Raw genomic sequence first — 19,938 nt, 5'->3', positions numbered from 1 at the left:
TCTTGTGATTCAGTGGTGAGCAAGAACCATAAGCGAAGCCAGATCCCCTCCTTCAATTATGTGTCTCGAGTAACATGCTTTTCACAATATTAATCATAATAGAAATACCTCCAAACAGAAAAGGTAGATGGTAGAAAAAAGCCAGCTCAAAACAGGAACTAAAATCAAGTTCCTAGTTAAAAAAATTTATTTATTTACAGAGACTTAGAAAAGTTCGAAATCTCCTTAAACAATGGTAATGCATCAATGTCCTCTCTACTACATTTTGTACATTGTACAAGATCAAATAATCAGTCCCAATGGCCTTTCTTGTAACCTAGCTTCTACAGAAAAAATGCAGAAAAATGCTCTAAAGAGAGCCTCAGGAAGCCTCCTTGGAGATGCTCTTTCTTCATCCATGGTGTTATTCTTTATCATGGATCACTATGGCTGCCACAATTTAAGCTGTCCGTCTTCACTGTATGTTGATATAAGATTATTATGTGGGTGATGTACAACACCAATCACATCCTTGTCATGAACCTAATGTAAATTTCAGGAAAAATACAAAAAAAGTTATAAGAACTTGCAGAACATAAACCATAAACATTTGATTTGTTAGGAAAAGGGGAAAGACAACAATAATTTTCACAAGTCTGATGCCATTTTGAAACCAGCTAAAAGTAGGGCTTTTTGTCACACTCATTACCGTGCTCAACTGGATGAGTGCTAGTCTGCTGCGCAAACCTTGGCCAATACTTGGGCACATAAAAAAACTGAAAAAGCTGTTCTTGGATAAGGAAGATAAACTGTAGGTCCCGTCTCACAACCCTTGCCCAATTTAAAATCTGTAGGAGCCATGGATACACTTTTCATATAAAAAAGGGGCCATGGTTGGATCACATGCACATGTAGCTTGAAGTTAGGGCTTCTACAACATCGCTGACATTAAGGGCCTTAACCTGTCACACCTGTTACAGCTGAGTTCACTTGATGTTACAGGTGATCAAAGTGGACAGACAAAGATGACACTAAATGTATGAGTTTTTTTTTTTCAAAAAGTCAGGCTATTTGCTGGTTGCTGGATGCCTCACTCAGGATCAGCTTAAGAAAATAAATAGTGTATACCTGTAAGGATTGTTCTAGTTTTCCTGTCATGGTACTAAAACAATACATGACCATGTCCTCCCCTACACAGTAGATCCATTCTCCTCTGGGAGAGAGGGTGGAGCATACAAAGTCACCACCATCTCTCTTACCACTTGTGAAGCTTCGCACAATCTAAACAACAAAATGACCAACATCAAAACATGTCCCCTATTTTTTATTAAAGTTATTTTTTTGACAATGATGACTCAGTATGATTATTTATTCCTTGGCATTCAAAGATCACCTCCTTAACCTAGCATCTTAAGTCCCAGCAGCCCAGCCAAACTCTTTATCAAATCAATCTTGACAGAATCACTAGGCACTTTTCACTTGAAAAAACAAAATTTTATTTTTATATACATGTACAAGCTGAAAAGTACAGGAGACTAGCTAATGGCAGCCAGGCCCTATCCATTGAAGCCTGCGAACAGCAGACATATTTCCGGACATCGCTTCTCTCCCTTCGAGGAAGAGAAGCGACAACCGCAAATACATCTGCTGTTCGCAGGCTATATGCATTGTGTCACAGTGTTCCAGCATAGTTAGTCAAGGAGACTGGTTATGAAAGCCAGCAAACATAAAAGAGAAAACAACAGTGCTGTAGTTTATGTTGGAAGCTCCCTGACCATGAGCAATCCTTCACAGATTGTAACGGAATAAATTAACATGATGTTTCTATTGGTCAGTATTAAGTTCAAAATGATAGGAATGCTATTGAACGTTGTGCACAGTCAGATCAAAAAAGCAACCAAAACAAACAAAGAGTCTAAAGGGTTTCATAACCATTCCACTTTAATAACTATAGTTCCAGGCATGTTTCATTTGCTCTACTACACAGTAGTCTGATATGTCAGGTATCTTTCTGCACATTCATGTACCCTAGGTGTGGGCAGAGAGAGACTAGATGACCTGCCAGCAGCTGGCTCTCCGTTTAGGGGAGTCACAAGAAGTCACACCTGAGAAATGGAGAGCTTGTTAGCAGACTTAAGACTAGAGGCCTATGCTGTCTTTGCCAAAAAAGTGTCAACTTATAAATAAATCTAACCTGTCCCTGCATGTTCATGACAAGTACGGTGCTTGTTCTGTTACACACCACAAACTGTTCTGGGTTTCTTGGCATAACATGTACAGAGTTGACTGTGATGTCTGTCGCCACACTACCTACTGATGGCTTGAAAGTGTGAAGACATTCAGTTGTTTTGATATTCCAAAGCTGAAAATAAGACAAAAATTAACAAACAATAATTTTGTAAACCAGTCATACTTCCGCGTGCCCCTCAGAAAAACTTTCCCTTAGCAATATAACCATAACTTTGATTCCAGTGAGAAAATGTGTAGCACATGCAAAATCTGAAATCATTAAGCAGGTTTCACTGATTGTCTAAAGAAACATATTGTTTTGAACATGTATGTAAGACATTATACATGTAGGATGACAAGAAACTGCCAGGAAAGTGGACATTTTTGGCATTACGTGATTTCAGTTGGCCAAAAAGTGGAAATCATTGGGGAAATTTTAAATGGTATGTTTTCTTGCTCCAAAATCGCCCCAAGCCAAAATTTGCTTGGTTTTGTGTGCATTGAAAATAAGCAAAATATTTAGGTATTTTACAGATTGTGTAAATACACATGTAATGTTAACCTGAGTTTCGCCTTGCTCGCCGTAATGTTATTAAAAAGCAAAACGAAAATTGAGCCTGATCTCAGGTTAGTAATGTTGATTTTGGTTTTACAATGTAAAAAAATCATTGAGTAATATTTTTGTACATCATGTACCTTAACTGTTCCATCACTACTAGCACTGATGATGTTATGAGCATCCATTGTAAAAATAGCATCATTTACAAAAGATGTATGTCCTCGAAATTCCTTTAGTGTCTTCCCAGACTTAAGGCCATGCATTCTGGAACAAGAAAAAGATCATGTAAGAATCAAACCTGAAGTTTGCAGAATAACAGCACATGAACATGAATGTTCCCCAAAAATTAGAAAACTGACAGTACATGCACATTAATCAGACTATACAATTTTATACTGTTGAACCTCAACAAATTAATGGCTTCTTTCTCTACAACACTACATTTGCCCATCTCTCAGGACTCAATGTGGAAAACTTAGAGAAGTTCAACTGGATATTATTTTATTATAATAATTAACTCACTCAATACGTAGATACAAGTAATTTAAAAGAGGTCAGTTCTTATTTTGACATGATAATTATTGCAGATGACTCACGTTACAGACAACTCACATACTATTTTTTATTGTTGGTCTTGAGTAAAATGAAGAAAACAAAGTGCCACAAACTACCTTATTGTCATATCAAAGGAGCCACTCAAAAGTTGGCTGGCATCACGGGAGAATGTTACACATGTTACACCTTTTGCATGGGCTTTCTCGAACCGTCTCAAACACTGTCCAGTTTGTAACTTCCATACCTGTGACAACGTAATTTTACACATCATGTAAACGGTAGTGACTGCAGTTTTGGGATGTGCTCACACCTGCTTGAAACCATGATTTGGTTAAAAAGAGACCAAGTCAGGACATACATCTTGATTGTACATGTATTTTGTTTATAAGTGAATGCATCAAAAATAATTTCCCAACTTGCTTTGCTGCACCTGATTGTAATATGCGCACTTGATAAGTGACATCATAGAGCATTTTGCATACAGTAACATGTACGTCATGTAAAGGCTTGATATCCTCAAAGGGATGCCCTACTATCAATTTATAAACACAGACAAAATACCGCACTACAATAGGAAAAATTTTAGAAATGTTATCTTAATTTCTCCATGAACACTGCATCAAAGCCATAAAGACTTGCAAACTCTCACAACTTTGTCTTGGAGTCTTGCAATTTCACAACCTATCTCAAAAATCCCTTTTTTAACTCCAAAAAGTTAAAATTGCCTTGTTCAAAAAAGTTCTTTATTATCCTTTTTGGGTCCAACAGTGGTACAAACAATACTTGCAACAACTGAGAGGGTAAATTTCATTTCAACCTAGAAACAACATCACATGACTAGTAAAGAGCTGAAAGCCTGTGAAATGAAAGTCACAATCTAGTGTTCTAAGTTGTTCTTCCTACACTGTAACTGCTGGAATATATCTTTTCTCCGTCTCTATGCTACATATAATTATCATAAAGTAAGTACCTGTATTTAAAGCACTTCTGGTGTGTTGTCTACATTTAAAACACTCTGTACCAAAGTCATGTGTAAACAAACATGTGTTTTGTGACTCATGTACCTTTAACTTTCCATCCTGTCCTCCAGAAGCTAACATTTCACTGTCTCTACTAAATGCCAAACATAGAACAGAATCATCCATCATCATGAAATTATCTTGAGCTTGGTACTTAAGATCTTTTCTGATCTTCCCAGTTGTGAAATTCCACACTTCAATAAAACCATCTACACTTCCTGTGACTAGGTACTGGCCATCAGGAGAAAACTTGACACATTCTGGGTGGGATTTGGCTCCAAACTGTGAAAAATAAAGAATTGTGTAAATTTTAAAAAAATAGTCTTGGGCACCATACACTGTATCCTTTTACTGAGGATGACTGATAGGACAGCATTAACCCTTTAAGTCCCAATAGTGACCAACATCAATTTTCTCCTAACAATATCCATATAATGTCAAGAGATAAGGTTATGAGAATCAACAAAATGATCACGTAAGAGACAATGCTTTCACTTTTATCAAATTCTCTCAACCCATCAATGAAGGAAATGTATAGAGATCAGTTTGGAGAATTTGTATGTGGATATTGAGGCTTAAAGGGTTAAGCCAATAACATGCTGTTGTTGACATTGTGCAGCTGACAGTGAATAACAAAGTACAACTTGTACAAAAATTTCACGAATTTTTTGTAGCTGTGTCCAAAAAGTCGATGCAAAAATGCAAAATATTAAAAAGGTGGAAAGTTGTTTAGGGTCACTTTATCAATTCTAAGAAGAATAAGGCTGGGAATCAGGAAAGTAAAAATAGTAGTACTTAATTACTACTGACAATGTTCTGTTGGGAAAATAGGTCAGGAAGTAATAGGTGCAACACTTACTTTGATCGTTCTGTTAAGTTGTGTAGGATATCTCTCTTCCTCTTCATCCTTAACTGCCGCCTTACCACGGAAAACATCAATGGTTGTTCCAGGAGGGAGGAGACCTTGATACTGCTGCCATTTGAGTGCCTGACTAAGTAAGGCCAGTAAACGCGATGGAGGAACCACAGAGACCTCTCCTGAGAGAGCTGTCAGATAATGTGAAAGCATGTACACTCAGGACACGGTTTTCTGCTAATGCCTTTAAAAGGTGACCCCACTACCAGACACACATCAACAGCTGGCTCACGTTTTACCACAATCTTTAACAATACACCTGTACTTTCACACACATGTTGGTTTCTTTTTAAAACACATCTTTACTACACTAAAATGTTACTAATATAAAATATTGCCATGGAAAAGAATTTTGGTTACATACAATACACACCAGAGATAAAAAGATCAAACAACTTGAACTTGAACTTTATTTTTATTTAAACATGGTAAATCTATCAGATAAAATAATAATAATAAAAAATTACAATCTACTTTAATCTATATAAACATGATCTAAAAATTTAAATAGTAAAGATAGAGAAAATAAAGAAATTCTGCTTTACATAGATGCCGTGTGCATTTTATCGATTCAGTCAAAGAAATCACGACAACCATTTTGAAAAGATTTAAGTGATTTTGCTTGCCGCAATTCAGGGGACAAGCTGTTCCAGATAACCGCACCATTATAGCTAAAGCTATTTTTCAAGAAATTGGTGCGGGGCAATGGAACAGCTAGTTTGTTTTCAGAGTTCCTTAAATTATAAGGTGGATTATATTTAGTGAAAAGAGAACCAAGATAGTCGGGCGCAAGACCATGTATAGATTTATAGACCATGGTGGCCACTTGTATTTGTCGCTGAGTATCCAACCGTTTCCAGTTGAGTTGCTCAAGAAGAGGATCAGCGCTTGTGTCATAACTGGAGAAGGTTAGAATACGGGCAGCCCGGTTTTGCAACTTTTGGAGCTTATTCGAAAGACTTTTGTTACAATGCCCCCAGACCTCGCTGCAGTAATTAAAGTACGGTTGAACTAAGGCATTGAAAATGGACTCCAATGTGGTTCGATTAACAAAAGGCCTACAACGTTTAATTACTGCAATGCCCGATGCGATTTTCTTGGCTATTTTTTCAATGTGCATATTCCATGAAAGGTTTTCGTCTACAAGATAGACAATTATATAACAAACACATACAAGATAGACAATTATATATTTTTTGTACTATACAAAGATGTATGCTCCCTTGCATTGTACATCAATTCAGTCCTTCTAAAACTAGAGCCTATTAAAGTAACGTTACATTTTTCCCACAGTAAAAGTACTACAGTGTAGAAGCCAGCTTATGCAAATAAAAAAGAAATGTGCACTGTGAAAAAAACACAATGATATCATTGTCACACTATAATTTATTCAGGTTTCTAATATTACATACAGTCACGTAAATTATTGTTAATGTTACTTAAAATCACCTTGTGCAATGGCTGCCCTTCTGCGCTCTTTACTGCCACCTTCTGGATAGGCCTACAAGTTTAAATTATGATCACAAAATCAAAAACAGCTACAGTGTCCATGCACAGCGTAAATGTATGTTCCAAAAAGTCAATGAAAAATTACATCATTAGATGTTTAATGCCCGGAGAAGAACTATGATCACTTTAAAGTACTTGCAGTGTTACTTCAATGATACATTGTAAGATGAATTTCATTTCCAAAGCATATTAATTCATTTTACTTGCCTCCCTGGGATCAAAGTATGAACGGGCCAGCATGTTCTCTAGATGGAGATATCGATCAGGTTGCTGCTGCTTCAACATGATCATCGGATCTGTTTGACGTAACAATGACCTTGCAGCTCCCAATTCACGCAGCTCAATCAACTCCAATACAATCTGATAAAAATTTTATTATGTGCAAGATGAAAGTACATGTAATATATTTTTTCACTGTACAAGATGATAACATCAGTGCAACAGCCCCATGCAAGCAATTAAGGGCAGTTGAATAATGAACCAGTCAAGAAAGGCTAAATTAGCCAGTATTCACGCAGCAGTCATTCTCATAAAGCATACAGAAGGTCTTGTTACAATGCATTCCCCATACTTGCAATATATCACACTAAATGTACTTGTAAATAATATGTACATGTAAGAGAGTACATGTATATGGGTGGTGGATCCTGGGGAGGGGTCCGGGGGACCCAGGACCCGTGCCCCCTCCACTCCCCCCTTTTTTTAAATCAAACTGAGGCCTGACGGGAGACCAGGCCCCCCTCCCTTATATCAGGGCCTAGATGACCGTCTCCCCCCACCCCTTTACCTGAAGGTCTGGATCCCCCACTGAACATGTTACAGGTCAAAATTAAATTCAGGTTAAAATTCTTTCACCTTGGTTGATTCTCAGTGTCCTTTGTCTCCTAGCCCTAATTCATCTGTAACATATATGCAACTGACTGATTTAAGAGGAGTAAAAATTACAATTCCAGTAGAACCCCAGTAACTCAAACTCTGAAGGGAAACGAAAAACAGTTCGAGTAACTGGGGAATTCGAGTTATCGGGCACATTTCAGTGAAATTGTGATCCAAGGAAAGGAAATTATTATTTAAGTTTGAGTTAGCAAGAAATTCAATTCATCCGAGTTCAAGTTATTGAGGTTCTATCATAGTAGAAATAACTACACGTAATAGCGCATAATATCTGTGCAGGTTGTCATTAATATCATAACTCCTTTTCATTGCACTTTACAAAAAGGCTTTCCATTAAGGAAAATATCATGAAGAAGCCATATATACCTGTTCATACAAGTCAATAAGTTTCTTGTCTGGTAATTTAAGAGGTTGAATAGCTTGTAACACTGTGTCCCAGTGTCCATTGTTAATTTCTCCAATAAAGCTTTCCACGCTATCAACAGTATTCAAGGTGATTCCTGTTTCTTCCTGTGATAAAAATACATAATTTTTTTTGGTAAGGAAGCAATAATGTGAGGGTCAAAAACAAAACCATACCCATCATGGGCTGTAGGGTCATTAAAAACTCTTTAAGGAAGAGGAGGTCTGAAAAGCAAAGCTTTTTTAAAAGAATTACTGTGTATGAACTTAAACTGGAATTATTTGTAGAGATGTCCTAAGGGAGAGGTTTCACTGTTACTGTATTAGGGCAGTAAAATAATGCATGTGCAGGGCTGCCACTCATCAGAAAGTTAAAAATTCCCAGACTTTTCCCGGACTTTTCACTAAAATTTAAACAGTTTTCAACAACCTTTTATTAATGAGAAACAATCCATGTTTACCTTCACTTAAGCTTTTTTGCAGGCCATCGATAGTTTTCTCTTCATTTTCAACCTCTTTCGGTTTTTCACAGAAAGAGGAAGAAGGAATTTGGAAGAAAGCATTCACAACGAAAACCACTGACCACAACTACTACATGTGTCAGCCGTAGAGTGTCAAACTGATTACTTTACTTGCTTTGCAGCATACTTTTAGTCTTTTCCAAAAGAAAATGCATTTCAAAATAGTGATGAAAACTTATGAACTATAAACGGGAAAACAGAATTCCCTGACTTTTCACTACTCTGACAATATCAAAGATTTTCTCTCACGTTTTAGAAAATTCCCTGACTTTTCCCTGACCATGGCAGCCCTGATGTAGTTCACAAACCCGAGTGGAGAAAAATGCACTGGAACAATACTTTGAGAGAAAGGGAACACACAACAACAAGACTTTGAGACTCACAAATGCTTCTAAGATATTTCGAGTGGCATCAAAATTTTCTGAGACCCAAAATTTTCTCAGCAGCATTCATCAACGTTTGCTTGCATTCGCTTGTACAAGTATAACAGTTTTAAACATATCTGTGTATTCTCTACCTGCAGAGTTGCAAGAGTTCTTGGTAAACTGTTTTCTTTCAGAAATTGTTGGATAAGTCGGATTACACTGAAAGAAAACAAAACAAGAGTCAACAAGGCAGAAATTCACGCAATCAATCAATGACTTTATTTTACTTCGAATTTAAAGATAGCATAAAACATGCTAATATCATAGAATGTGAATCATACATCTAACGCAAATATTGCTGATTTCTATCTTGCCTAGCAAGAACATATTCATAAGACGTTCACTTTACTACTAGCTAACTTGTTGAATTAAAAGAGGTTAAGTTAAATAATGTTGAATACATGTGTGTTGCTTTGTTCGCCAGCGTCTGCAAACTATCTCTGCATTCACTTTTGGAAGACACGTGCATGCCTCTAGGATGATCTCATGAAATGAATCGCTCTCTCAAAACAGGTTTAAACCAATAGATATTTACAAGAATATCATTAAGTCTGCATTAAATAAGTAGTAGAGCAATGAATACTTCCTTTGCTCCCCGAAAAACAAGGATTCACACTCACTCTGCAGATTCAACTTCGAGCGCCATCTTGAAACAACCGAGTGCAAGGAATTCTGGGTCTTGTGACAAAGCTTACTGTGGGAGTAGTGCTAGGGACAAAACAAACATTACAACTGCCTTCAGAGACACTCACTTTCATTTGTAACAAAATTATTCTAAAATATCATTCATTCTTTTCAATTTTTCAAATAATTTAGATTTTCTGGATAAACATTATTACTCACCTTGAGTGACTAGTGATCATAACCATCAAGATACACCACCCCTACTAAAGTGATTTCTGGCTCGTACCCAGAGTCAGCGCGAATGATAAGAACGCTTCTTCAAAATGGCGTCTTCTGCCACACGAGGTCGTGGTATTGGAAGAGGTAGAGGCTTTGGTGTCCCCAAAACTCCATCGAAACCGGGAGAAACCACATATGTGCAGCAAAATCCTTCTCAGAGCAAATCAACACAAGAGATTGATCTTAAAATATTGCTAAGTGATCTGAAAGAAGAGTCTTTGGACGACAAAGTTGATAAATTATCGAGCTACATTTGCTCCTCTGATTCTGCCGGTGACCATTCTGCCTCGAAAATCACACAAGTTGTGGACAGTTTGATCCAACGAAGCATGAAGGACAGTGAATTTTCACCGTTAGCTGCTAAGGTCGCCAACAAGCTTTGCTCTGATGAGACAAACGGGAACACATTTAGAAGTGCCCTATTGAAAGCTACTCAAGAGAATTACAAGAACAGGGAGAGTATTCGTAGAAAATCAGTTAGCGAATGGATGGGACTTGTTAGCTTAATATGTGAACTTTTCAATCATCTGCGTACCGGTGGTCTTCCACTGAAACCTTTAGCAGGGGCAGTGTACCAAACCTTGGTTGAACTGCTAAGAGTTGAAGAAGCCATTGTTAGCCAGAATAAAGACGAAGAAGAAGACGAAATAGACTGTTTCTATTTGAATTTTAAGACTGTAGGAAAGCTCTTGAAAAGTGTCGACCAGGTGAGTTGCAGCAATGAACAGCAGTACAAACTAACACCCTTCCCCTTCTGAAAATACCGGTAGAAGATTTTTCAAGAGATCAAATGGACTGATGACCACCTCGTCAGAAACTGTGTTAGGGGAAAATGAAGAACAGTTCCCCCAAAATTCTGTCAGCCATCTGTCAGTAGACTGCTGACCAACATTCAGCCAACAGATGAGTGACAGTTGGGCAACAGACAAACCAACAGAACTGCACAACTGCCCATGAGAGATAAAATGGAATTAAACTCTGTATGTGCTTACAAAATAGAGTTAGAAAGTCCTCTGTGAGATGTTGAAACTCACTTGGCCTGCCATACATGAAAAGAGAATGCCTGGGTGTGAAAGCATCAAGGGTACAGAGTTGCCTTCTTGGATTTCAAAGAATAAGTTGTTTTGGTGGCAAAGTAAAACTAAGTAGTTTGGTTTTGTTAACTGAGTTGAGATAATTTGTTTGCCGTAAAGAGATTAAAGGGGTGATGGCTTGAGTAAAACCCTTTTTCAGTACAATTCCGTGGGACCCTTTCCTGCTAGTACTCAAATCTTCTGCCTTTAAATCTCTTCACAGTGCACAAGCCTTATAAATTCAGTTCATTGTAACAGAAGTTTTAAAGTTTTGAGTTGTTGTTTAGAGATTTCTACAGTCAGACAAGAATGTGTAACTTTAAAATCTTTCTAAATAATTTTAGACTTCTCACATGATATGTTATGGGTCATTGTTAACAATACAAATGTACATCAGTGTGTCCTTAGCCTGATTCGTAACTACCGGTAGTTATTACAAGTGATTGTTACATAGTACACTGAACAGGCAAGCGCACAGTATTATCCTAATTTATTGCTGTTCCTTCTTAATTTTACTTACAGGCAAAGTTTGATGACCTTGTTGGAGGAATAAGAGACATGATTCTTGCTGACAATACAACTGGCAAAACAAGGTGTCTGCTATTAGAGCTTCTTGAACTTTATGCACGTGACTGGAATATCAGCACTGATTTGGAGCGTTACTATTGTGATATGTTAGCTGACATCATGGCCAAAGATGCTTAGCTGCAGGCATTTTTTGATTGTGATTGATATTTTTAAGTTTATACCTACTTGATAGGGCAATTATACACATTTTTTTTTTTCAAAAAAGTGCTTGTCGGTGAGACTTAAATTTCACAATAATTGTAGAGTATGCATATTTCATGAAACTGAAAATTTTAGTGCTGGGAAAGGTTTGAACCTAAAGGTCATTTTGTAAGGAGGTTGAGGATGATCGTCCGGGTGAATGTAGTCCTGAATAGGAATGTTGTTGTTGACAGTGACTGACGTTTCGACAACCTGTGTGGTAGTCATCTTGAGAGTGAAAGTGAGTTGTATCATGTCAGTTGAGTGGTATCACGTCAGTTGTATTAATATTTTAATACAAAAGAAAAGGTTTGAACCCAGGAGTCTTGTCATAAGTAAGTAGAATATGACCACTGCCATTTCCACAACCCAATAATTTGTGGTAGTCATCTTCAGAGTCAAAGATTAAGTTGACTACCGTGCATGCAGTCAAAACGTCAGGACCTACACCTACCTGGACAAGAATTCATATTCCACTTACTAAACTTTTAATCTTTAACAAACAGTGTTTAACAAACCACATCAAACAATCATATCTGAACATCATTTAATGTAAACATCATGAAACTGTAAGGAAAAACATTAACTATGGTAGGGGACACCTTATTGACCTTGACTATATAATGATAATAAATAATATTATTAAGTTTTAGTCTTAGTATTTATTTAATTACATTTTCAGTCCTTTTTTATTAAATTTGTACTTATTTCTTTTGGCCATTGTGGTTTTGACAATTGAATTTATGGAATTCCAATCTACATGTGATTCCAAACCAGTTATTAAACCAATTATTATTTTGTTTTTCAAAATTGACTTTAATGATGTGCAAGACATCAAGTCAACACTATGTCCTGAAAGCCAGGCTCTCGCTCAGTAAAGACAAACGAAAAAATCAAGTGAGCAGTGAAAACAGCGGGAAAAGAGAAGGGGAGAGCCTGTAAGCCTCTTTGTTTTTCAACATATCAGTCACCCGCGTCCAGAAAAACCGTTTCTCAAGTCAAAATGTGCAGTATAGGCACAGGTAGTCCAAGCTCGAAATATGAGCATCGGTGAGCATTGTCATTGTTGCGTAACATTCAAAATATGAGAATTGTATGGGAAAAAAACCCTACCGTTTCTGTAAGGGACTTGTCAGAAATTAGCAGGGGGGAAGGGGGGGTGGGAGTTTTAAATTTGGGTTCGGAAATGAGGTGACCCATCCCTGCAATGGGAGTGAAATTTGCTAACCCTCCCCTTGACCTTGGCCTAAAACATCATGACCCTCCCCCTCTTGTATAAATGATTAAATCTAGTTCTTGCAATACACTAGGGTGAGTCAGTATTATGAAAGCTCAAAATATATTTCTAATCTGTTCTTTGTAATGCCATATACATACATTTTAGATGACAGCATTAAAAGTCCGACTCTGATTCTGACAGCTGATCACTCAACTCTCCAATTTCTCCCAGTATTTTTACACAATAAAGAACTTCTTTTTTCTTCTGTGGGTGAACCTCTACATGATCACTGAAACATATTTGTATGACCCTCCCCCTTTTAACGGCCCATTTTTCATGACCCCCCCCCCCTTTTCTGCAGTCTCAAAAAGTTGTGACCCTCCCTTGTTTCCACCCCCCTTCCCCCCTGCTAATTTCTGACAAGTCCCTAACCTACGAAAATGAAAGGATTTCGATAAAAAACAGCTTACCTTACTTAAAATGTGTGTTACGTCTCTCCTGTGTGGTCCACGGGTCGATTTATGGCCGTTTTATGGGTTTTTATGTAAACGATTCTCTCTCTATAATTATAAATGTTTTTATATAGACAGAGAACCGTTTACATAAAAACCCATAAAACGGCCATAAATCGACCCGTGGACCACACAGGAGAGACGTAACACACATTTTAAGTAAGGTAAGCTGTTTTTTATTGAAATCCTTTCATTTTCGTAGGTTACAGAAACGGTAGGTTTTTTTCCCATACAAATCCTTATATTTTGAATGTTACGCAACAATGACGATGCTCGAAGATGCTCATATTTCGAGCTTGGGCTACCTGTAGTATAGGAGGCTTTCACATGCACGCCATGTTCTGTGCCTGCGAAAACCTTGTAAGACTACGGCATACCGGTGTCGTTTCTGAAATTCTGAAGTTTCTGAAGGCAAGTTATGAGAAAAATTATTTGCTTAAACGAGAATTTGTTGAATAACTTTATTCAAGCATTTTTACCTCGAAAAATCTATCCGATATGTGGTGCTCCACTCTTCCAGAGCTGCACGGCACAGCTTTGCTCCGTGGTTAAATGCAGAAACAGCGCCAAAATCACCGTTCTCATAATTTTTCGTCGGGTTGCGCTGATTTTTAAATTTAACTGTAGGCTCTTAGCCACTGAAAAGACTATACACCAGATAATGAGCACAATGTATAATAATGTATTATAATAATTGTTTGTTATATCCCGCGCCAAGTGAGCGTAGAGGACAAGGAACAGGCTTCTATGACGTCAAACACAGTTCATGAGAACTGCGGTGCATGTTGAATATGTCATCATAAACGGTTCTCTCGAAATAAGAACTGTAACCGGTATAGTGATATGTAGCTCTTTCAAGAACAACAATAACAACCAAAAAATTCAAAAAACACTTTAGGTCAAAAACTCTTATTTTGCAAATTTATTCAACTAGCCATCGGCTGGAGTAAAGTTTAGTAGCGTTCTTAGTTATCGGTGCCTATTATCTTGGTCTGCCTGCGCCTCAAAGCAACGTAATAACAAGCGTGACGTTGTTTGACTTCACCTTCCGTTCACGTGCCGCTTTTCTTCGTCTTCATACGGATCATTACCATGAACTATAACTGGAGGAAAAGGAAATGAAATTTGCAGTACCCCTGGGCTAAAAAATATTGAATGTTTTGCATGGTTTTGCCCAAGTGATGCTGATGTCTTTGTGCGAGCGTTACTTGTTTCCTTCATGCAAACTAAAGTTTTCATCGCTTTTGTGACGAAAGAAAAGCTATGCCCTTCCAAGAAAACAGAGCCAATCAAGTGATTTGTACAGGGATCTCGCAGATCATCTTAGGCTGCTCCGTTTTCGCTTTGTGCTTTATACTCAGCGACAGAAGAAGTGATGACTTCGGGGAAATTTTTCAAGCAGGTGCCGCTTATTGGGGTGCAATACCGGTAAGAACATAATTGATCTTCAGTGTTCAACTGTCTGGGGGTTTCGAAAAGAAATAAGTATTTTCCAATGTGAATCTTAGTTTCTACGGTAGTGAAGCGTGTTTTGATTTCTTTTTATAAAACAAATTAAAAGACTTCTTTGTTGCTGTTGTGATTACAGCTACCTTAAATGATATTTACTTTTAACGTATGACCACGGCCTACACTAATTTGATCCTCGTTACACTTCATCTTAGGTTTTGTTCAGTTTTGACCCCTGATATTAAAATTCTTAGTCTCTTTTCGCATTACGGAGCACAGGACAAATCACATGCACTTTCCAATTAACCAAAACTGAGCCTGCAATTTTAAATTTCTCTACAACTTCAGTAACAGATGTTTTTGCGTTCATCCTTTATTCTAGCGTATCTGTCTCTTCACAGAGAAAACTCCATTTTAGTTCTACTATAAGATGACTGTTTTTTTTCTTTTTTTAACTTAACTTCCGTCGACCAAAACGTAACTTTGTTTTACAGCCCCATCCGTGCTCGGAAGCTATATTTTCTTATAGAGATCGATTAACTAGGGCATGTTACCCAATGCCTTGTTCTTTTCATGTGACCAAATCCAATGTTAATCTATAACTCTAAACAATAACTACTGAATAAACCAAGACTTTATTTATCAATCTGACTTTTGAACTAGCTTTTGTATTATTTCAGTAGAAAAAAATGTATTCATAGCTAATCATGGCAACAAAAATTTTAAAGACTTTCGACACAAGTTTGAATATCTTTGTTGTGCTTCCCTGGAGAAAAACCTTTTTTTTAATAAATCCACCTGTTTAGTGTCATTGTTTTTCAGGCAGTCCCTTTAAATGTCGACTTTTATTTCACTATCTTTGTGCATAGCTCGTTATTTCAACCTTTTGGCGATAAAAAACTCAAGATCGGCAGGTGTATTGAAAAACATGTTTTGCATATTAACACTGAAATTTCTATTGAAATCGCACGGCGTGAAACGAAACATGGACGAGAGCAAACACTTCACTGTACTCAACAAACACATTAGTGTTTTATTCATCGTTAATAGCTCTTTCTGAATAAATTACAACTTCTTTTATTTCAATGGTGTAACTGTTTCCTTCGTTGCCATGTTTCCTTCGTAGCTTTGCCGATTTAAATTTATTGCAAATTAAGTTTTCTGTTTCTCCATTTGTTTCTTCGCCCACGTTAGCTATAGCTGGATATAATAAAAGATTTAAAGCAATACTGACGGCAATTATTCCTTAAAAGGAAAATGAATTCTAAGTGGGCTGGCTAATATTTGTTAGTGCAATCTCCCATGTCGCGCTGAACTAAACTGATCTTAATTAAAATACTAGTTTATTAGCTGAGGACATGCAAAAATAACTGTCGGCGGGGTTCATGAGTGAACACTTCGCCGAGTTTTTATCGGGAAGCTACCAAACCGGCAGCCATGATAAAGCGTATATAATTTAATGCCTCATAAATTATCATGTGGTGGGCCAGAATTAGCATTAAAATTACAGAGTACATACAGCCGGTATTAAGTGCTTTGGTTCAATTTTGTCATCAAAATACTCTTACACGGTGACAAAATTGGTAAAAATATTGCACATAGCAATGAACTGAGTTATTGCGATGACAGTTGATCGCAGGTGTGTAATGTTGCGCGTAGGCTACGTGGAAATTTTGTATTTGGGAATCTAGAGGGCGTGTAATAACAGACTATCGTTAACTGAGGAGTCTGTAATGCGTGTGGTATCCGAAAAGAAGCTTTTAGCACTTTGTATATCTCCAGACCGGAATGCTTGGGCTTCCTGTGATCAGAGGGGGCTTAGTAGGTCCCCCTTTACATCTTTAAAACCCTCTCATGAAATGACCAAAAACAATTCACAGAAAAATATACTCATTATTTCCAACATCTACAGGTAAAATTTTATGAACAAAATGGCGTAATGTGGCGTCATTAATACTTTATCAGGTCAGTTGTCACTAAATGTCAATTATTATTTTGGGTTATTCTCATGAAATAAAAAGTTACCATAGCAACGATATAACACGTGTATAACACCTAAACATAGGAGACGTTTGTCGAACCACGAATTGAACAGCCCGTAATTTTTTAAATTAACATTATAAAATGCAACGTTTGCGGAAAATAGCGACCTTCACCATTTAGGATTATGCATTTTTGTGCCATTATACCCACGACTGTAAGGATAGCATTCAAACACGAAAGAAATGGTTGAAAAAAATGAAGAAACATCTTGAAATTGATTTATTGTGTTTCGTGATTAATTTCTTTCTTCTCAGATCGTTATAACTGGATTTTTTGGAGTAGCAGGAGGGTGTACTGGCAAATTTACAGTGGTAAGAAAATTTAATGTGATGAGGCTAGGTTGCCGGACACCAAGGTTTTTTGTCTTCTGATGTAATTTCACGAGCCCTTGTCATTTGAAGAGTCTTGACTGACACTTTTAGAAAATCTATCTATGCTGTACATCATGAATTCTAATATATGTTATTATCCTCCGTTCAAAGTATCTCGTTTACCGTAAAATTCCGAAAATAAGCCCCGGGGCTTATATTTTTCAAAGGCCCTTTTTGAGGGGCTTATTTTTGGAGGGGCTTATATTCGGAGGGGCTTGTCTACGGAGGGAAAATTGTGTTCCAAAATCGATTGGGCTAGCCTTATAGTTGGAAGGAAATTGACCGTTTTTGCTTTATTTTAAATTGTATTTTAGGGCAATTTCTAAGTACAAGCCCCCGGGGGGCTTATATTCGGAGACGCGATTTAACGGAGGGTTTTTTGCGATACGAGTTTGGGGCTTATATTTGGAGGGGCTTATACATGGAGGGGTTTATTTTCGGAATTTTACGGTATTTCTTTTTGGATCTCTGACCAGACATGTCTTTTCTTGGCTGCTGCCGTAATTTCCTGTTTTCTTGGAGGAATCCTCGCAGCATTCGTAGGAGTGGCGTTAACAGCAAGGAGATCTGTTGGAGAATGTGAAAACGGTGAGTGCATAGAGCACGTGGTAGACCACGTCGAAAGGGGTGCGGGAAAAGGACAAAGGAAGGGGCATTGGCTACCCCCTCCTCCTCCCTTTCCCCTTTTTGCGCAAACTATGCAGGCTAGAGAGTGCATAGTGCGCATGCTCTCCACGCTCGTCTACATTAGTTTCGTGCAGGGGGGGTTGGGGGAGGCTGGTTTCGTTTGATACTTGAACACAATTGAACACAGCGATCGGATTTTGTTTTTCAAGTCAAACTGGATTTGTCATTGGCGATATTATTTCCAATAGTCCTAGTCTCCCTGCCTGGTTATTTTAGAGTTTCCCAGTATTCTTCTACTATAGCAAAGCAAGCTTTTTAAGACCAAACTGTCCAAAGCAGAAAAAACGATTTTATGTATCGACCGACAAGATGCCTTTATATCACAACACTTAATGCCGGTTGTGAGACCTGAATTATCTTGCGATCAACTCGTAACACACAGTGGCATGTAATAATTTTCTTGTCTTCTTCTTCTTTTTGTTTTCATTTAGTGTATTGTCCGTATGATACAGAATCAATTCTCATGATCGCATTGATCAGTGTCTTGATCCTTCAAGCTGCTATTGCTCTGTCGGGTGTAATAGAGTCTTCACAGTTACTTTGCTGTACTGTTGAAGTAAGTGTGAGAGTGTGTTAATTTAATTTATGCGTATTCATAATGACAACAGAATTTGGCGCTTAAAACTTTGAGCCGTTACAGTGGGTGAGGTAAAAACTTTAAATTTCCTTTTACTAAGACAATTTTCGACATTTCCCCTTCTGTTCTTGACAAAGGCCGTCAAGAAAAAACCATACCGTCCACTCTCTCTAAAAAGGTAAAATGCTTTTGAAGGAGAATTTCTAGAGATGAGGGAGCTTGAGCTGGAGTATTAAAAGAGTTTGCTTTTCTAGGAACAGAACCGCTAATTAGCCACACACTCATGATATTTGAAGCAAAATAACAACGAAACACAAACTTATTAGCTGTGGGTGTGTTACAAAATGTCCATTGCAAAGGTTCGACCTCTAGCAGGCCAATATTAGGATATGTCAGCGTGCAAAGAAAGTCGAGTCCGATCGCCTGGGGCTAGCGGATTTTGCTATCGGACTAGAAATATTTGTTCTTAACTTGCCCGACGGGCAAGTGAAGTTTTTTGGGGAAATTCAAATTAGAGAAGGTTTGCACCCTGAATTTTCACACCAGACCGGATAATCGGATTGCCTTTCGCGAGGTGATCGGGTATAATGTGAATACCTATCCGATATGTGACGCTCCCCTTTGGAAATTAACGCGGCGCACCTTCGCTCCGTTGCAGAAATCGCGCCCAATTCATGTGTGAAGAGAAACCCTATCTGGCATGGTTTTCGTGCCGGTGCAAAAGCTATCGTGTATGGCATTGTGAAACATAGCCTTTAGAGGAATAATGAAATATTAAAACATTTAATTATGCAATACTTTCCCTATCTCTAGTTAGCTAGATCTGAGTGGCTACAGACACACCGCTTGTTCTAAGCTGGTACTTGTTTCATGTTTCACTCTTACAGACAACATTATTTTACATGCAAAACTGACGTCGTTTATACAAAAATTAAAATTTGCCCTTACAAAAGTGACGTCATTTTCTTGTTCCAGTTTTTCGCATGAAGCCACTTGTTAAAACGCAAGCTGCCAACAGTTGGAGCAACAACTTTTGCCATTTTAAACATCTTTGAAAAGTACTTTTCAAAACCAGAGGGCTTTAGTAGTCAATGCTCTTGGTTTTTGGCCATCTCAGTTTTAAAAGGAATAACATACAAACTGCGGTTACAAACATCAGAAATAACAAACGCACTGTATAACTGACTTTTATAATATCGAACTTGTCGTTTGGTATGCTTCAACATACATCTTCAGAAGTGACCGTTAACATGAGTAAGTAATTAACGTGAAGGAAGTCAAGGTAGTCAATAAGCAAGTTTTGTTGGCAAATGTGCTATGGGACTGGA

At 37.7% G+C, this 19,938-nt stretch overlaps 3 protein-coding genes across 3 annotated transcripts in view; 2 read left to right on the top strand and 1 right to left on the bottom strand.

Moving 5' to 3' along the window:
* Nucleotides 1-205: 205 nt before the first annotated feature.
* Nucleotides 206-9,666, bottom strand: LOC140935121 (WD40 repeat-containing protein SMU1-like). Its single transcript, XM_073384656.1, has 12 exons — nucleotides 9,629-9,666; nucleotides 9,101-9,167; nucleotides 8,027-8,170; nucleotides 6,974-7,126; nucleotides 6,707-6,758; nucleotides 5,201-5,388; nucleotides 4,387-4,623; nucleotides 3,439-3,566; nucleotides 2,905-3,031; nucleotides 2,174-2,341; nucleotides 1,108-1,260; nucleotides 206-522 (listed from the first exon to the last, which is right to left on the bottom strand). Exons 1-12 carry the CDS (start codon nucleotides 9,652-9,654, stop codon nucleotides 424-426), a joined length of 1,542 nt encoding a protein of 513 aa, XP_073240757.1. The 5' UTR covers nucleotides 9,655-9,666; the 3' UTR covers nucleotides 206-423.
* A 275-nt stretch (nucleotides 9,667-9,941) lies between these two features.
* LOC140935119 (MIF4G domain-containing protein B-like) lies at nucleotides 9,942-12,061 on the top strand. Its single transcript, XM_073384654.1, has 2 exons — nucleotides 9,942-10,618; nucleotides 11,507-12,061. The coding sequence occupies exons 1-2, from the start codon at nucleotides 9,956-9,958 to the stop codon at nucleotides 11,687-11,689; spliced, it is 846 nt and encodes a 281-aa protein (XP_073240755.1). The 5' UTR covers nucleotides 9,942-9,955; the 3' UTR covers nucleotides 11,690-12,061.
* Nucleotides 12,062-14,518: 2,457 nt separating this feature from the next.
* Nucleotides 14,519-19,938, top strand: part of LOC140935051 (uncharacterized) — a 6,654-nt gene continuing 1,234 nt past the window's right edge. Inside the window, exons 1-4 of the mRNA XM_073384586.1 lie at nucleotides 14,519-14,911; nucleotides 17,230-17,286; nucleotides 17,823-17,934; nucleotides 18,465-18,589. Of these exons, the coding sequence (XP_073240687.1) occupies nucleotides 14,747-14,911; nucleotides 17,230-17,286; nucleotides 17,823-17,934; nucleotides 18,465-18,589 (459 nt within the window). The 5' untranslated portion in view covers nucleotides 14,519-14,746. The remainder of the gene's footprint in view (nucleotides 14,912-17,229; nucleotides 17,287-17,822; nucleotides 17,935-18,464; nucleotides 18,590-19,938) is intronic.

Source organism: Porites lutea, chromosome 4 (genome assembly GCF_958299795.1).
Source record: "Porites lutea chromosome 4, jaPorLute2.1, whole genome shotgun sequence".
In the NCBI taxonomy this organism is placed as follows: domain Eukaryota; kingdom Metazoa; phylum Cnidaria; class Anthozoa; order Scleractinia; family Poritidae; genus Porites; species Porites lutea.
The sequence above is the reverse complement of the archived record's forward strand: the minus strand, read 5'-3'. Positions and strand labels throughout refer to the sequence as shown.